The sequence below is a fragment of the Lolium perenne genome, chromosome 4 (assembly GCF_019359855.2).
Source record: "Lolium perenne isolate Kyuss_39 chromosome 4, Kyuss_2.0, whole genome shotgun sequence".
Lineage (NCBI taxonomy): Eukaryota > Viridiplantae > Streptophyta > Magnoliopsida > Poales > Poaceae > Lolium > Lolium perenne.
The window spans coordinates 378,302,086-378,318,423 of record NC_067247.2 but is presented as its reverse complement, the minus strand read 5'-3'; the positions used below and the strand labels follow the sequence as shown (position 1 = coordinate 378,318,423).

At 46.6% G+C, this 16,338-nt stretch overlaps 2 protein-coding genes, 2 long non-coding RNA genes and 1 pseudogene across 4 annotated transcripts; 2 read left to right on the top strand and 3 right to left on the bottom strand.

The window, feature by feature from the left end:
• Positions 1–1,781: 1,781 nt before the first annotated feature.
• Positions 1,782–2,654, bottom strand: LOC127348072 (uncharacterized). Its single transcript, XR_011742245.1, has 2 exons — positions 2,204–2,654; positions 1,782–2,124 (listed from the first exon to the last, which is right to left on the bottom strand). It is a non-coding gene; the product is annotated as an uncharacterized lncRNA (long non-coding RNA).
• A 1,665-nt stretch (positions 2,655–4,319) lies between these two features.
• Positions 4,320–5,845, bottom strand: LOC139830335 (uncharacterized). Its single transcript, XM_071818340.1, has 2 exons — positions 4,396–5,845; positions 4,320–4,330 (listed from the first exon to the last, which is right to left on the bottom strand). Exons 1-2 carry the CDS (start codon positions 5,843–5,845, stop codon positions 4,320–4,322), a joined length of 1,461 nt encoding a protein of 486 aa, XP_071674441.1.
• Positions 5,846–7,459: 1,614 nt separating this feature from the next.
• LOC127297183 (NAC domain-containing protein 22-like) lies at positions 7,460–8,825 on the bottom strand. The gene has a single exon (XM_051327478.1). It carries the CDS (start codon positions 8,719–8,721, stop codon positions 7,687–7,689), a length of 1,035 nt encoding a protein of 344 aa, XP_051183438.1. The 5' UTR covers positions 8,722–8,825; the 3' UTR covers positions 7,460–7,686.
• A 1,775-nt stretch (positions 8,826–10,600) lies between these two features.
• Positions 10,601–11,734, top strand: LOC127348071 (allene oxide synthase 4-like; annotated as a pseudogene).
• A 978-nt stretch (positions 11,735–12,712) lies between these two features.
• LOC127297182 (uncharacterized) lies at positions 12,713–15,255 on the top strand. The gene is made up of 3 exons (XR_007848967.2): positions 12,713–13,012; positions 13,125–13,184; positions 13,611–15,255. It is a non-coding gene; the product is annotated as an uncharacterized lncRNA (long non-coding RNA).
• The last annotated feature ends 1,083 nt before the right edge of the window (positions 15,256–16,338 follow it).

Sequence of the window (16,338 nt, the reverse complement as noted above, 5' to 3'; positions counted from 1 at the left end):
AGGCTTTAAACGCGAGAAAAAGTGACGTATTTCACAACAATATTTTCTTTGTGGGGAACCATGTCATTCTCTTGCTTCACACATAAGCGGTAGACTACAAATTTGCAATCATGCATGACTTTTGTTTTTGTCCTAAAGTGTAGGCGTGATTGATATTTATGCGAACAATTTTTCTATTTCTCAGACACCAAGCAATAACTAATAAATATATTAGATATAGAGATATTAGGATTTGTGCAAGTGTAAATTGATGCAACTAGCTTTTTTTACGCGAAAATAACTTGATTGACCAGCTATCAGTGTGGAGCCAGAAATATTTGTTTCTAAGCCGACTGAGTCATGATCAGTTACATATTAAAATATCAACAATGTCAGTAAGCAATAGATTAGCAGAACTAACATCTACACAAAAACAATTTAATTTCAGTTAAGTCCATGTCGGATAAGGCGAGTTTCCGAGAACCATTATTTCTCTAAGAGGAGGAGAAACTAATCTTAGTTTCTAAACTTTGAAAATTGGACGTGCCTAGCTCCCGATCGGCCAGGAATTATTTTAATTCTCGGTCAATTACATCGACCACTAGAGATCCTTCGAGCATTTTTTTCCTTCTTAGGCTTTTTCCCAATGGGTAATTAGAAGTCCAATAACAAAGTCAAAAACAAAATATATTCAAGCCCAGTTACAAGTTACCATATAAAAAAAGAACATAAAAAATAGTATACAAAGTTTAAAATTATACATATATATGTAATTACATATCCATATGCAATTGCGTGCACATACGTAATTGCACATATGCAACTACACATCTATGTATAAAGTATAAACACAAAAAATGTCGAGAGTTTTCAATTACACAAATATATGCCAATTGCACATCTATATGTAATTACACATAAAATTATAAAATCATATTTATGCATGGAAAAAATCAAATAAAAATAATATTTTTTTTTTGCGAAACACAGTACAATCAAAGACGCTCATACATACGCGCACACACTCACCCCTATGAAGGCACGCACGCACACCCTACCCCTATGAGCACCTCCAAGATACTGCATCGAATAACTGATCCGGCGGGTCTTGAGATTGACAAAGTCAAAGTTGCGCGAGATAACAGATCCGTGAGTAATTACACGCATATGTATAATTACACAATTATATGTCCACGTACAATTATATATATATGTCTGCAATCGTGCACAGACATGTAATTACATGGCCGTGTGCAATTACTCATATATGTCTTCAATCGCACATATACATGTAATTACATACCCCTAATAGTAACATGAGAAAATCGTTCAAGTACATTGATCTAAACGTTTCATCCTGAAGCGTATACAAGTTGAAAACACCAACCCCAAATGGGCTAGCCCAAAAAAATCCAAAAACAAATTGTCGCTACAAACCTAAGGAACAAATTCTATCGATTGATTCTCGGAAGAAGAAAAAACAATCTATCGGGCTTTATCATAGTTCCCGGCTAACGCGAATTTTTTTTAAATAATACGAATTAATTATTTAAGTGCAGGAATAGCGCGCGTTTTCAAAAATTTCCAAAAGTGTGACTCGGTCGGCCTGTAGCAGGCCGATCGGACTGCAGTAAACCGACTGGGTGTCGGCTGCTGTGGTGGAGCAGAGTGGCTGACTCGTTGGTCGATAGCTGACCAACTGGACTGCTAGTGCCCAACTGGACTGCTACAAACCAATTGGCTTACTAATACCCGATTACTTGTATGGATTTATTTTCTTCATTCGCACGACACGCTTAGGGTTAGGAGAGTACTGATACATAGTTCATACATAAAAGTCTGATACATAATGCATACATAAATATCTGATACATAGATACATAAATATCTGAGATTATGGACGGCGTCTGGGGTTTCGTGGGGGCGGCGTAGCACGGGGTGTCCAACCGAACCTGTCCGGAGCCCTGGTTATGCGAGCAGGGATCCAGGAACCGGACTCGGGGTCGTACTGTGTCTCCTGTGTGGGCTCTGGTGGAGGAGTCTGCATACCGACATAGTTCTGCTGCGTGCTGTAATACTCCATGTGCTCAGGATCCTGATCACTAGCTCCCCATGAAGGATTGGACGCAGTGTGCTGCGTGTATCCTGTGCCACGAAACATAAGTGATGTCAAACTAAGTGGAGTATAGTTTATATGGAACACAATATATAGAATACTACATACCCTGTGTGTATCCTGCTCCTCCCATGAAAGGGGCTTGCTGCTGCTGCCACTGGTCGAAAGCAGCTTGCTGCTGATGGTACTGCAAGTCGTCGAAGGAAGGAGTGTGATGCTGCTGCCACGACGAACCTCCTGCCTGGTCAGGAGGTGGTGGTCTGGGTGTCGCCGTCGGCGTGATACGAGGCCGTGATCCGTGTTGCTGGTACTGATAGTCGTCGACGGAAGGAGTGTGCTGCTGCCACGACGAACCTCCTGCCCGGCCAGGAGGCGGTGGTCTGGGTGTCACGGTCGGTGTGAGATGTGGCCGTCGCTGCTGCTGTGTGGAGGGTCGCGGTGGAAGGAGGTGGTGCTGAACGACGTCGGAACTACGGCTGCACGTGATAGCCGAGTAGATCCCGCGTAGCTTGTCCTCGAGTCGTCTCAACCATGACACATGTTGGTCACGCTGCAGAAGAGGTGCACTGGACACTTGACGTGTGTGTACCGAGCGACTTCATCCTGTAAGTCTGCAGTCAGCTGACCCTGAAAAATGATGGTAGCATATAAATCGTAGAACCCTATAGATAAAAGACAAGTATGATGGTGGAATAGAAAGTTATACGTACCGCATGCTGTCAACTACCGGCTGTGGACTGAATCGGGTACATATCGTGCATAGACGCAGGTGGCGCCTCAGCTGGATCAGTCGGCTGGATGAGGCGCACTCGCGTGGCTGCAGTGTACCTCTGCAGATATGCGTCAAACTCCTGTGGGTCAAACTGCTCATCGTTCGGCCAGACGTGTGTTGTCGCGCCAGCCCACTCAGCAACATACGAGCCAACGCGCTGAAGCCACCATGTCGAGGAGTGGCTAGTACCCTTCCTGTTGTACCTGCAGAAAATAATTGTGTCGGTTAGCCGAACCATGATGAACAATCTTAAACTTAGCGATGCTCAGAACTTACTTGTGGACGTAGGCAGGGAGAGGCGCTATCGGTGGTGGAGGATCGACCAGCTGCCGAGAGCCGAACTGCCTCATGATCCTCTGCTGGGACATTATCTCAACGGACACATCGAAGATGATCTTCGATCGTGTCATCCAAAGACGCACAATCTCTATAGCAGAGGTTAGAGATCCCGCCGGGGTACCTTGCATGCACGGCGGCGGCCGTATAGGGCTGCCAGATCACCGCCCTATCATCGAGCACGTCGAACTGCTCGGTGAACGCAGGGTAGCAGTTCCTGACCTGGTCGCGAGCAAATCGTCTCTGCGAAGAGAAATAGTCAGTACTCGTGTAAAACTATAAATTACGAAGGAACTATGTTCGACAGTCTACATACCTCGCGACGTGTCCAAAGTATGCCGAAAGTAGGCATGTCGATGTGGTCCGGATCAGCCAACTCGTTTGCCCCGAAAGGGCGCTCAGCATCTATGTCTGGCCGACCAATCGGGAACCTCTCCCAGGACCACAGCTGCAAGAACAGTGGGCAGCCAAGAAGCCCAGACTTGGGAGAGACAAGTGTACAAGCATTGCACAAACCTCGGTATGTGGCTGCTAAAACCGCGGAACCCCAACTCCGATGTATGATGTCGTCGGCGGTTTGTGCCTCTGCTATCTCCAGTGCAATAGGGATGAAGCGCCTGTTGATGGTGGTCTGATGGTTCTCTGTGAACATGACCTTCCCAAGCAGCCACAATATGTACGCCTCGAGACTCCTAGTGATTTGTGCCTCACTCATCGGCGGTGTGAACTGTGAAACCTACAACCATGAAAAAAAAGATGTTAGTTATAACAACGCAATAACCATAAATAAATTTGTTATAACAATGGTTACCTCGAAGTTCAGTAACCAGTCAGACTTTGGACCGTGGTCCTCACAGAGAAACTCAGTCTGGCCCGCACGAGTTCCCTCAAAACGTGCAGGCATTTCTTCATCCCAAAGCACTGGTTCTGCCAGCGGGCCTATGGGTCCAGGTGTTGAGCACGGCCTCCTTCAGATAATACGGAGAGACGAACGAGATTTCCGACATCCCCAGGACACCACAAACAGCTAACACATGTGAGCAAGGAAGATGAAGCAACTTTGGTTTGTTGCATGTGCACTCGCAAGTTGGCCATTCTTCATTGCCAATTTTCACATCATGTGTTCGCTGCGGATTCCCACACCCGAACCTATCTGTAGGTAAGCGGACTTCGAACCTTCTTTCCACATTACCAATTTGAACAACAGCGAGATGCTTAGCTTTCTCCTTCTTCTTATGCATGTACTCCATAATCTTCGAACAATATGGTGTGGCTGGTCTGTTCACCATGTGCATCCGAGCCTTCTCACGTCTCTCTCTGTAATATTTAACTGTGCCCATGAAAATACCCTCTACTATAGCTGTAAGTGGCAAAGCTCTGTTGCCTCTCAGCACAAAGTTATACGACTCTGCGAGGTTGGTTGTCATGACGCCGTATCTAGCTCCATGTATGTCGTGCAACAAAGACCACCTCTCTATAGGCTCATGCTCTATCCACTGCTCAAAGTTTTTAATCTGCCTTCCCTGCCTTCTCCTTGTTCCGGGCGGGTCAAATCCGGGCAAGTCGCACAGACCTTCGGGTGCCTCATAAACTGGTGCTTCTACCGCTGTTGTTCCTGCTGCAATCGCTCGCATATGTGCTGCTATGTTTGCATCTCGAGCTCCTTTCCTCTGCACAACTAGTTTCTTCGTTAACTCCTGCACTTTGCTACGCAAAAAATTATACTTCCACTGCTGGTTCTGGATGCACAACCGCTTGAAGACATTCATAAGGGGCTTGTTCCTGAATTGTGTGTAAAAATTGGCCCCCAGGTGGCGCATGCACCAACGGCTCTCAATGTCAATCCATGGTGTTTCTTGCCCAGGCTCTTTCAGTGTCTTAATAGCTTTCAGTATACCTGCATGCCTGTCATGAAGGATGCAAACATTCGGCTTGTCCTTTACAATTGAAATCTTCAACTGCCTGAAAAACCATAACCAGCTTTCGGTGTTCTCACTCTCCACGAAAGCAAAAGCGAGTGGCACGATTTGATTGTTTCCGTCCATTCCAATGGCGGTTAAGATTTGACCCTTGTACTGACCAGTCAGAAACGTGCCGTCCACACATAACACGGGTCGACAGTGTCTGAATGATTCGATGCATACACCGAACGAGAAATAGACTCTATGCAGAACCCTGTAAGATGGGTACTCCGGCAAAAACATGTCCTGGATGTTCACATATGTGTCTGGATTCCTCGCCTGCAGCGTCTGCAGCAAACGAACAACAGCGTCGTATGCGTCTCGAAACGAACCAAACCTCATCTCCATCGCCCTCTGCTTAGCCCTCCAAGCCTTGCCATAAGATATGGTGTAAAAATGATGCTTCTTAACATTCTTCTGGATGGCGTTTACTCTCATGGCTTGCCCTTCCACTATTTCAGTGTACAACAGCCGAGCTATGAGATTAGACGACAGGTTGCAATGATCATTTAGGATACTTGCAAGCTCACAACTATGTGCCACAAAGTCGCTCACACGCCATGTTGTGTCATACTTAGGAACATACCCATGCACCCTTCCGGGACAATTGATGTCCACACATTCCATCGTCAGGTATTTTCCAGATGACACGGTTGTTCTCAGCTGCCTCTGACTCACCATTGCCCACTTCATTATTGCATCCTGCATATGTCGCTTCGACGGAAACATGGCCCCTACAGCGACATTGTTCTGGTGATACTCCCGCTAGAATCAAGACCATCGTTGATTGTCATTGCAGACGAAAAGTTATGATTCCATCTCGCCGGAATAGGCACCTCCTCCCCATCATCAGACTCATCGGAATCATCGGCATCACTTTCACCTTCGTATCTTCCTCTTCCATCTGGTTCGTCGTATCCATTTTCTTCGTCACCATCAACCTCACCGTCTTCTCCACTGTAACCATCACCCTGGCCGCTATAAACATCTTCCGCATGGCTGCTCTGTTCAGGCTCGTAACCACCGCCACCGCCGGGTGCTTCACTGCTCTGGCCTGATTCGTAACCACCTCCTCCATCAGAACCGCCTTCAGGAGGCGCTACCTCCTTCTCCACCGGAAGAACTAATGCCACAGGGTTAGTTCCTCTCCTTTCAGACCCTTTTAACCAGCTCACCCACTTAGAGGTATCATCTACAGGCCTCGGATACCACGAAATGTTTGATATCGACTTAGTCCACAATGCATGCACACCCACTGTGTGCACTTCAGGATTAAGCCCGAAACATTCTGTCAACCAGTCCTTCACCTGCTCAATTGTCCATGTTCTAGGAGCAGTCATATTCATCTCTACAGATTTGAACTCACTCAGATCAACTCCCATTTCATTTGATCGGACACTACCCATACCATAGTAAAATACTATCTTCACTACATCTGTCATCTTTGCTCACCTAAAAAAAATTCCATCCGCGTCAACTACTAAAACCAGCCCACATAAATACACTAACACTAAAACCAGCCCACATTAACCTACACAGTTAACACTACTATGCAAAGGTTAGGATTTACCCTTGTAGCGTGAGCAGCCTCTCCAACTGTAGCAGCACGAACAGCACGCGGCACCTCAGCGCCACCACGAACCAGCAGCAGCTCAGCCCCTTACACCACCACCAACCTCCACCACTTCATCACCATTGCTGCTAAACAACACCACCAATCCTCTCCAAAACCTAACCCATCTGTAGATCGAGCTTCCCTCAACTAATAGCAGCAAAATGTTGAAGTTTTATTGGCTAAATCACTAGGGATCTGCGAAATATGCTGAAGTTTTCGAGCTGTTCTTGTGCAGCCAGGGAAGAAAGCATGCAGGAAAGAGAGAAGGGAAGAAGAGAGGAGAGAGGAGGAAGAAGACAGAAGAAAGAAGAAAGAAGAAAAGGCTGGCCGGGGGAGCGTCTGCGCGTGGCCGGGCGAGGGCGTCTGCGCGTGGCCGGCCGGGTCGACCGACGCGACGCGTGCATGCTGCATGCCACAGTCTGGCTGCTCCCGTCCGATCGGACTGCAGCAGTCCGACGGGGTGCTGTCCCCCTGGTCGGCCACCGCAGGGCCTGCAATCGGCCTGCTGCCGGCCGATCGGCCTGCTGTAGTCCGACCGAGTCACACTTTTGGAAAATTTTGAAAACGCGTGATAGTCCTGGAATTAAATAAAAAATTCGTATTATTTAAAAAAAATTCGCCCGGCTAACCGGGAGTTAGCAAATTCGTTGAAAACTAGTAGTATCATATAACTTGGAAAAGACAAAAACAGTTCCTAAGTTAATTCATGCGTGCTTACGTAGTTCTGCAACCGCAATTAATGCTAAGGCATCCTCGCTTCATCAAATGCACAAACCGAACAAAAGATGAACTGAGTCCACATCTAACTCTACTCTACACTCCGAGCTTGCATAACTTGCATCACTAGCAATCGATCTCGTCATCGTGAGTTTATCACCAGATTGCTAGTTCTCTCGGTTTCCATCCCTCAATAGTAGAGCAGATGTGCGTAGGGGGACAGGCAATGCTGATCCTGCCACGGGCTCCGCAGCTGCGTCAGGAACGGTTCCTGCAGCCAGTCGAACACTCCGTGGCTCGAAGCCGGGAGCTGTAGGCTGGGCAGTTCGAACATCCCATTGCTCGCCACCGGTAGCTGGAGGCTGCAGGGTGCATTCGCCGCTGGGGGCTCAAAGGTGCAGGACTGGTTCGCCGCCGGGAGCTGGAAGTTGTAGGACTGGTTCGCCGCTTGCGGCAGAGACGGCGTCGACGCCACCGTCACTGTGGTGACGTCCGCCTCCTTCTTGGCTTCCCTGCATGTGCCGTAGTTCGTGCTGTTGCCAGACAGCGCCGCTGACGATGACGAAGAGGAGTGGAACAGGAAATTGTCCTGGACGTGGTCGGACGATGATACGTAGTCGTGGCCGGCTGTGGCCGGAACCAGAGACGTCCTCGCCACGCCGCCGCAGCCGCTGGGCCTCTGCGTCATCATCTCGTCCATTGCGGAGGCCCTCTGCTCGAGCTCCTTGAGCGGCGTGGCCTTCCGGTATATCTTGCACAGCACCATGTCCTCCTTGGGCGGCCCCTCCGTTGCGATGCCGGCGTCGGGGAGGCGATACTCGTTCATGACCCAGTCCGTCTTGGTGCCCCGCGGCGCGCGGCCCTGGTAAAAGACGAGCGTCTTCTTGAGGCCGATGACCCGCTTGGGGTCGGCGGTGCTCCGGATGGCCCTGTCGGACCCCGTCGCCTTCCAGAACCCGCGCTGCGTCGTCCGGTTCGGCCGGCCGCCGCTGCCGGCCTTCCGGTCACGCGGCACGAAGAAGTACCACTCCCTCTCCCCGATCTTGGCCATCCTTGGGAGATCCCAGGGGTCGTGGCGGTAGATGTTGAGTGTGCCGATGATGTCGAAGTGGAGCTTCTTGCCGAGGGCGACGCGGGAGAGGTAGAAGCCCAGGAGCTCCTCCTCCGTGGGGTGGAACCGGAAGCCGGGGAGGTCCTGCTCGACCTCCATGGTCGACATTGCCATTGCAAGCTGCTATGCTAGGAGTGCTAGCTCGATCTACTACTACTACACCAAGTGATGAGTGATCGATCTCCGCTCTGCTTGTCTTGCTGAGTTGCTGATGCACTGGCTGGATGACGAGGTGGTGCTGGTGGTCGGGGGTAGCTTATATAGAGAGGGCCAAAGGTTATGCGAGCTACGCGGTATCCTGGAGAAAGGTGGTCACAATTTCTTGGCACCGGCGATGGACAAACTGACAACGACTAGTGCTTCAGCTGAGTAAGGATGGATTTGTGCCGGCTTTAACTAGCACTAAACTAATCACTGAGTTTTGGCGACATAATTTTAATTTAGAGTGTGTGTGTTTGTAGTACTTGTGGTGTCACACAGATTGACTCCTTTTAGTCATCTGAATAAAGCAATATTTTTCTACTGCTGTGTGTAGACATTTACAGTCATTGGATATTTATCTTCTGCTACACTCCAATTTGGAATGCCTGTCACGGCCGGCCAAAAGTTTCCTCGCACAATTTTATTTGGAGGTAGGATAGTTTGTATAAACATTGCAAGCGTAGTCATTTCGGTAGCGTGTAGGCAACTTGAAATTTCCTTGGATTTTACGAAGTACTAACTAGTGTATTTTTGCACGTTTACCTCACACTTGGTGTTTTTAAAGGTCTTTTGGCAATACCTGAAATGTCAACAAACAAACCAAGTTATAGTTATATTCCCTTCCGTTCCAATGAATAAATCTTACTATATATTTTTGCGGTATTGGTCTTCATTTTTCTTCTGCAACTAATACGGAATTCTCTAGGCTCTCGCGGACGACATGGAAGCTCCTTTCAACTTTTTTCCTGAGACATAGAGGTGTGTGTCGCAAAATTCATACAAAATATGACAACATGAAGAGACGTAAATTTGATGGGTCCATGCATGTGAACTCTGATGAACAGTAATATAAGAAAAATATTAAACATTTTTTTTTGAAAAGTATGGCATAAAGCACACATATAAAGAATGTATGACAGTATGTGCATGCCAAGTTTGGAAATAAAGCACAAATGAATATAACTTGTGCGAAAAAAACAGGAAGTGCACAGGGAAAGTATGGTGACACGGGTTTCTTAAAAATTTACACTAGTAAATATCAAAACAATATGCTCATGCGTGATTCATTTCGATTTTTCTGAAACTTGAAAATATTATTTTTAAGATTTCTTCAAATTCAGGTTCATGTGCATTTCTAATGCGTATTTTCGCATATGGAAGCTCCTTTTAATTTTATCACAGTAGTATGATAGAAATGTTGATTTCATGAGGTGCACGCACTATTAGACTTTTAAGCTTAGCTGTCATGTAGCACTCATCATATTTTTTTTTGTTAAATTACTACCATTATGGTTTAATTAGGTGATTCCATATTGTCAAGCATCTCGAAACACATGACTCGACTGCTTGTCCACATCAACAGAATGTTGGACCTGGTATAAGCTATTTGGATCGAGACGGCGACCATTTCCAAATTTAAAGGTGTCAATATCAAGTCCATGTTTATTGCCCCTCCTTTCTCTCTTTCGAGGTAGACGTGCATCATACATCTTGCTTAACCTCTGAAGCAACCTTCTGTTTTCTTGAATGCATGTAGTAGTAAGAAATACACCATGAGTGTAGTGACTATACGTTGATCAGTTATCCATTGCATGCATTGAATTCAGACCAAGGAGGAACGAAGACCAATATTTTAGCCATTTGCCATGACCCGAATCGTCGACCATTTTCCAGCAGCAATTCTACCGAACTCGAACTCCTATGGTATTAACATTTTCCATTCCAATTCCATTCCAATCAAGGCATACACCCTGCTGAATACTTCGAACATAAGTCGGAACAAAAGGCGACCATGGTAAGTGGTAACTATTACACATGCATGCATGTCTATAAGTAGAGTAAATTATATAAAATTACCATAATATATTAGAGCAGTGGTTTCAGGTCAGTACCATTTATGATATTTTTTGCTAAAAATACCTGACACGGCTGTAATTCTAAATCTAACTAGTTGGATCTAGCTATAAGAGCTGAAGTGGGAGCATCCAGGGAAAAAGAGGTGAGGTGGATGTGGGGACCACCAGTCAACCCCATCTTCCCCTCCTTTCATTGACCCGTCTCTCTCCAAGGCCATGACCGGCGACACGGCCTGCGCTCCTCCCGCTGCAGCTGCACCCGATCGCCAGCAAGGTGATCAAGCCGTGGCCGATCGAGGACCTCTTGTTCCACATGCCGGCCTTCCTCGTCTGCGGCGACTACGCGGTGCTCACGGCGTACTTCGCGGAGGCCACCACCGCCGTGTTGGACGAGGCCGAGACAGTGAAGACCGGCATCTCGCACGAGGTGCTCCTCCACAACCTGTGTTCATGGCCATCCTCAATGCATACGGCGGGTTCAATATCTTCATGCCGCACATTGTCAAGTGCCTAGCCTACGCCGGCCTAGCCCTGCACGCCACGTTGGCCGATGAGGTCCGAGCAGCCTGCTTGAGGGCGGCGAGATCACCGTGTCAGCCGTGGATAGGATGCCTCTGGTGAAGTCGGTGGTGTGGGAGGTGCTGCGGATGAACCCGCGGGTGGAGTTCCATTACGGGTGTGCGCAGCAAGACCTGGTGGTGGAGAGCCACGACGCGACGTACCAGGTGCGGAAGGGCGACATGCTATTCGGGTACCATCCCATGGCGACATGCGACCCGCGCGTGTTCAAGGACGACAACGAGTTTGTGCCCGAGCGGTTCGTGGACGGGGGCGAGCAAGAGAGGTTGATGGGGACATGTTGTGGTCGAACGGGCCGGAGGACAGCGTGGCGACGGAGGGGAACAAGCAGTGCCCTGGGAAGGACAAGGTGGTGGCGGTGGGAAGGATGATGGTGGCGCAGCTATTCCAGCGGTACGACACGTTCGCCGCCAGCGGACCTATTGTTGGAGCCGATTGTCACGTTCACGTTGCTCACCAAGGTTGTGCTATTGACGGAAGACGGGCCATAGGAGGAAGAAGAAGAATAGGGGAAAGATGTCGGGCTAACAGTTGGGCTCCACATCTGGCTCATCTTCTTCTCCACATGTATTGCCAACTCAACACCAATAGATGGGGCTCACCAATTAGGGTTGCTGTTAAAATATCGGTAGACAAGAATTAGCTCGATTTGTAACACTATATTTCAGAAATGGTACTTTTTAGCAAAAATTAACATAAATGGTACCGACAGAAACCACTGTCCAATGGTGATAGATTTGTGTAATTTACTCCTATAAATATATGCAGCAATTTACCATGGCATTTCAGTGGTCTACAAACTTGAGCGCGTCGACCTCTATTCGGCAACCATGGCTGGTGCGCATTTTGTCGCGTATCGAGGACTGGAATGCATGAATAGTAGTCCACTTTCTTCTCATTGTTCTCTCTAGGCGACTGATTCAAGAGCGCCGTACCTCTGTACCTGGCAAAGCAAAACAGAGGATAGATTCATTCTCCCACGATGTACAAATTCGGACATTTCATATAGCTAGTCATAGTTTTAGGACAATTATTATATGGAATAGTGACGCCTAAGAGTTTTTGCACAAATATTTATTTGGAGATAGGAATGTTTCTCCAAACATTGCAAGGCCAGGCATTTTTGTAGGCCTTTTTTTTCTTTTGCAGGGAAGTGTTCTGTCCTTTGCTAGAGACTTTTACATTCTTACGTATTAACTTTGCGCCTGCTGATCTGCTGTTCCCCAATTTATTTGAACGGGCATTATGAACAGACTGATGCAAAGAGATAACCATATATATATATATATATATATATATAGAAACTCTATTAGACACCCTGTGAGCAGAATAAATAATTCTGCACCCGGGTCGTTCCACCGAGCCAGCCCGACTCTGCTTCAGGTGCGGCTCAGGCGGTGGCAGGCTCCACCCGATGTATTTTTTTTTTTGTTTCTTACGTCATCGGTTTTTCCTACCGTGCATTTGCCCAGTCGACCCAGTTTCCACAAACTGCCGGCATACGATCCTCCAGGTCGACAAATCCGGCGACCACCGGCGACCCGCCGCTGCCGCCCGGAGAATCCATGCCCAAGCGCCCCCCCTTCCCCAGCCCCTTTCGACGACCCCAGCTCCGGCGGTCCCGAATTCCAGGCGGCGCTCGTGGAAAGTCCCGACGGGAGCTACGCGTGGGGCTCTTCCCGGTGGATTACGACGCGTCCACGAGCTACTGCGCGGCGTTTTCCATGGAGAGCCTGCCGTCGCCGCGGTTCCTCTCCTCCATCCGGCAGGTACTCTTCCGCACTGCCGTCCCTGTTAGAGATGCAAGTACTGATCCCCCTCTCCCTCCCCGTCAGCTCTGGGCAAAAAAAATTTCGAGGTGCCTCACGTATCCTCTTGCAGGGAACGAGCGGGTGGCGTACCAGGCCGCGCGAACACGCTCGAACTTGGTGGATCCGTTAGGTGCGTTCCCGATCTGCAGCACCACGTTTCCTTCCCTTGTTTGTTGGATACAGTTAGCAGCCTTTTTTTTTTCTTCCAGAGCAAATAAAGTGGTAATCTGCAAGAGGCATGATTAGTATTAGATTGACAATTCGGTCTTTGCGTTGGGCTCTTATCTTGCTCTGCTCAACTATGGGATAAGAATACTTGATCTTGCTAGAGTGAGATCCATGTATGTTGACACTAAACCTTTATAGCCTTCTGTATCTGTAGATTATTTATACATGGATCTGCTCTTGTATCACTTCAGTTTATTAGCATATGAAAAGTGGGCAAATTCTATATCCTTTTGTTAACAGGAACGCCGTGTGTATGCAATATTCTGAAAATTCTTTTCCGCAAATGTCTTCACTGATCGGGCATTTATGTTTCTTCTTTTCTATGTAGAAGTCTGTGCCATACACTGCCACGGTGTTGTTGTGGTCGGCGAGAAGTGGTGGCGGCATGAGCGGTGAGTGAACTCCACCGGTCGTGAGCGGGTTCCCGTGGCTTGCGGCTTGCTGCTTGGCCTCGTCCGCCAGCGGCACTGGGAGGCTTCGCAGTGGGCCGGCATCGGGTGGGCTTCTCGCCGTTCTCGGCAGGCGGTAGGCGGCGTGTAGGTGCGCCGGTCGTCCTCAACGTCAAATTACGGCAGCGATTTTTCTTGCTGCCGGCGGCGGTCCGCGGCCATGGTTTGGATCTTCCTCATCGGTGTGTTTCAGTATTCTTTTCCTTTCCATCAATTTTGTTCAGCAGTTTCTGTAGCCTTGTGGTGAATTGGATAGTAGAGGTTAGTTTAGTCCGTCCAGCACCAACGTTGAGCAGTGGAGAAGCAGTAGTAATTTCCTGAGCCAGTCCCCAACCACGTTTGTTGAAAATAAGCAGTGTAGCATATTTTGTTTTTTTTCCAAATTGTTTTGTATTTTTCCTGGATTTGTAAGAGGGCAAAGTAGGCAGCGAGCAGGCATTAGTGCTCCAGCAATGACCCTAAGATCCAATACTATTTTGTTCGTATCTGTTTGCATTTTCCACAGAAAGATCTTAGCTGTATTTAAGCAATGGCTCTAGGATCAAATCCACTCCATGGATCATAATTGTCAAAACGTGTTAGTATAGGCTCTAGTGATTCGTAATTTTGTTATCTTGATCGCCAGACTTTTATGTCAAAGTCAGTCTGATCATAACAAAATAATTGGCTAACTTGTGCCAATTTAACAATTGGCAGGATTCCAGAGAAATAATTACTGATGGTTGTGTTTTCAGTCACAGTTAGGCTTCTTAATTACGGAGGGTTGTGTTTTGGATAAAAATACTTGATCTTGCAATATGGGGACAAACAAAAAAAGATGTTTTTTTGTAGTGTTTTCGTGGTGTCCTGCCCTGTGATATGGCAGCAGTCTGACTTTATTAGGACTGAAGTTCAATGGACTCTATGTATTGTTAAATGCCAACCTACTGCTGTCTTGTCTTTCTGAAATAATTAATATTTAATTTTATACCTTCAGTGCTAGTGTTGCCTGACGTGAATTTCCATTTCGATTGCGTGCAATTGTTGATTGAACTAGGTGGAAATGTCTCAGCTGTGACGTTACCCTACATAGCTACATCAAATTTGTTAGGCAAGTGGTGGTTCTTAGTTCACATGTTATGCAGTAACTAGTCGTAGGTACATTCTTCTAGAATGTGCTAGCAGGTTGACACTCAATTGAAACGGGAAACACTCTGTTGTGTAGTTACTTTCTATTAAGGTGTGCACATACTTAAGATGCTAGTATAGCCCGAGTAGGAATTGGTAGCGCAGCAGTGATTTACTTTCAGTTAAGTTGTGTAATGCTGCATGTTGTTCAAAGTCAATTTTACTTTTCGGAGTAATACAGAACATGAAATGTAGGTATGCTCATTAAGTTCAGCATATTTTGTTCAGTAATCCTATTTGCAAACCCTTCAAAGATGAAATTTGTTGTCGTATGGTACTTGCAAATCCGTTTATTATGTTTCCTTCTGTTGAAAAAAAAGAGTTGGTCTGTAATTTTTAACTAATTCCGTTTGTAGGTCTGGCAGACGCGGTCTGGTGGTTGCGCGGGCTGATTGGGAGAAGTAATCTTATGTCGCATGGGACATTTCTTACGACGCTTGCAAGCATGCGCGCGAGCCGGTCGAGCGCTCCGCGCGGGATGGATGGATCGGCTGGTGCGTAGGCCGGCCCGGGTGCAGAATAATATTCTGCCCCCAGGGAGTCAAATAGCGCGTCTCTATATATATATATATATATATATATATATATATATATATATATATATATATATATATATATATATATATATATATATATATATATACAAAATGTAACATTATTTGTAAGCCAAAGGACCAAAGGGGTTTCAGAGTAGAGGTTCTCATCTTCTTGAGGTCAACAATAAATATCTCTTGAGCGCATGGCTTTTTTAACTTATCGAATAAACAGGATGTTTGGCAAGAACTAATTTATAATAAGTATTTAGGTTCCAAAACGATGCCCCAAGTTAAAGCTAAAGTATCAGATTCACCTTTCTGGAAAGGTCTCGTGAAGGATGAGTTTTTCGAGAGAGTTTTTCTTCAAAATAGGGGATGGTGAAAATACTCGTTTTAGGAAAGACTTATGGCTTCGTGATAAGCCGCTAGATGAACAACACCCTTCTGTTTACAACATTGTGCAACGAAAACAAGTTTCGGTGGCACAAGTGCTGTCTCAAATTCCGCTTAATATTACCTTTACAAGAGAGGAAATACATTTATATACCCACGCATGAGTGTGGATGTTTCCGTCAAAATCCATTTACTCTTACAAGAGCTCTAAATGAATATAAGTGGACGCGCTAGATTCATCTAGTTAGGCGCTTGACGGGGTTTCAGCTGAACAATCAGCCTGATACTTTTGTTTGAAATCTTGCAAATTCGGGTGTTTTCTCTTTTAAGTCCTTGTATCTCGATTACGTGGGTGATCACACGTGTTTCATGCGCAAATACATGTGGAAGATGAAGGTTCCGCTTAAAATAAGAACTTTTATAATGTTCCTACATCGAAAAATTCTTCTTACTAAAGATAATTTAGTCAAAAAAAAAACTGGCAAGGAAATAAAAAATGTTGTTTTTGTGA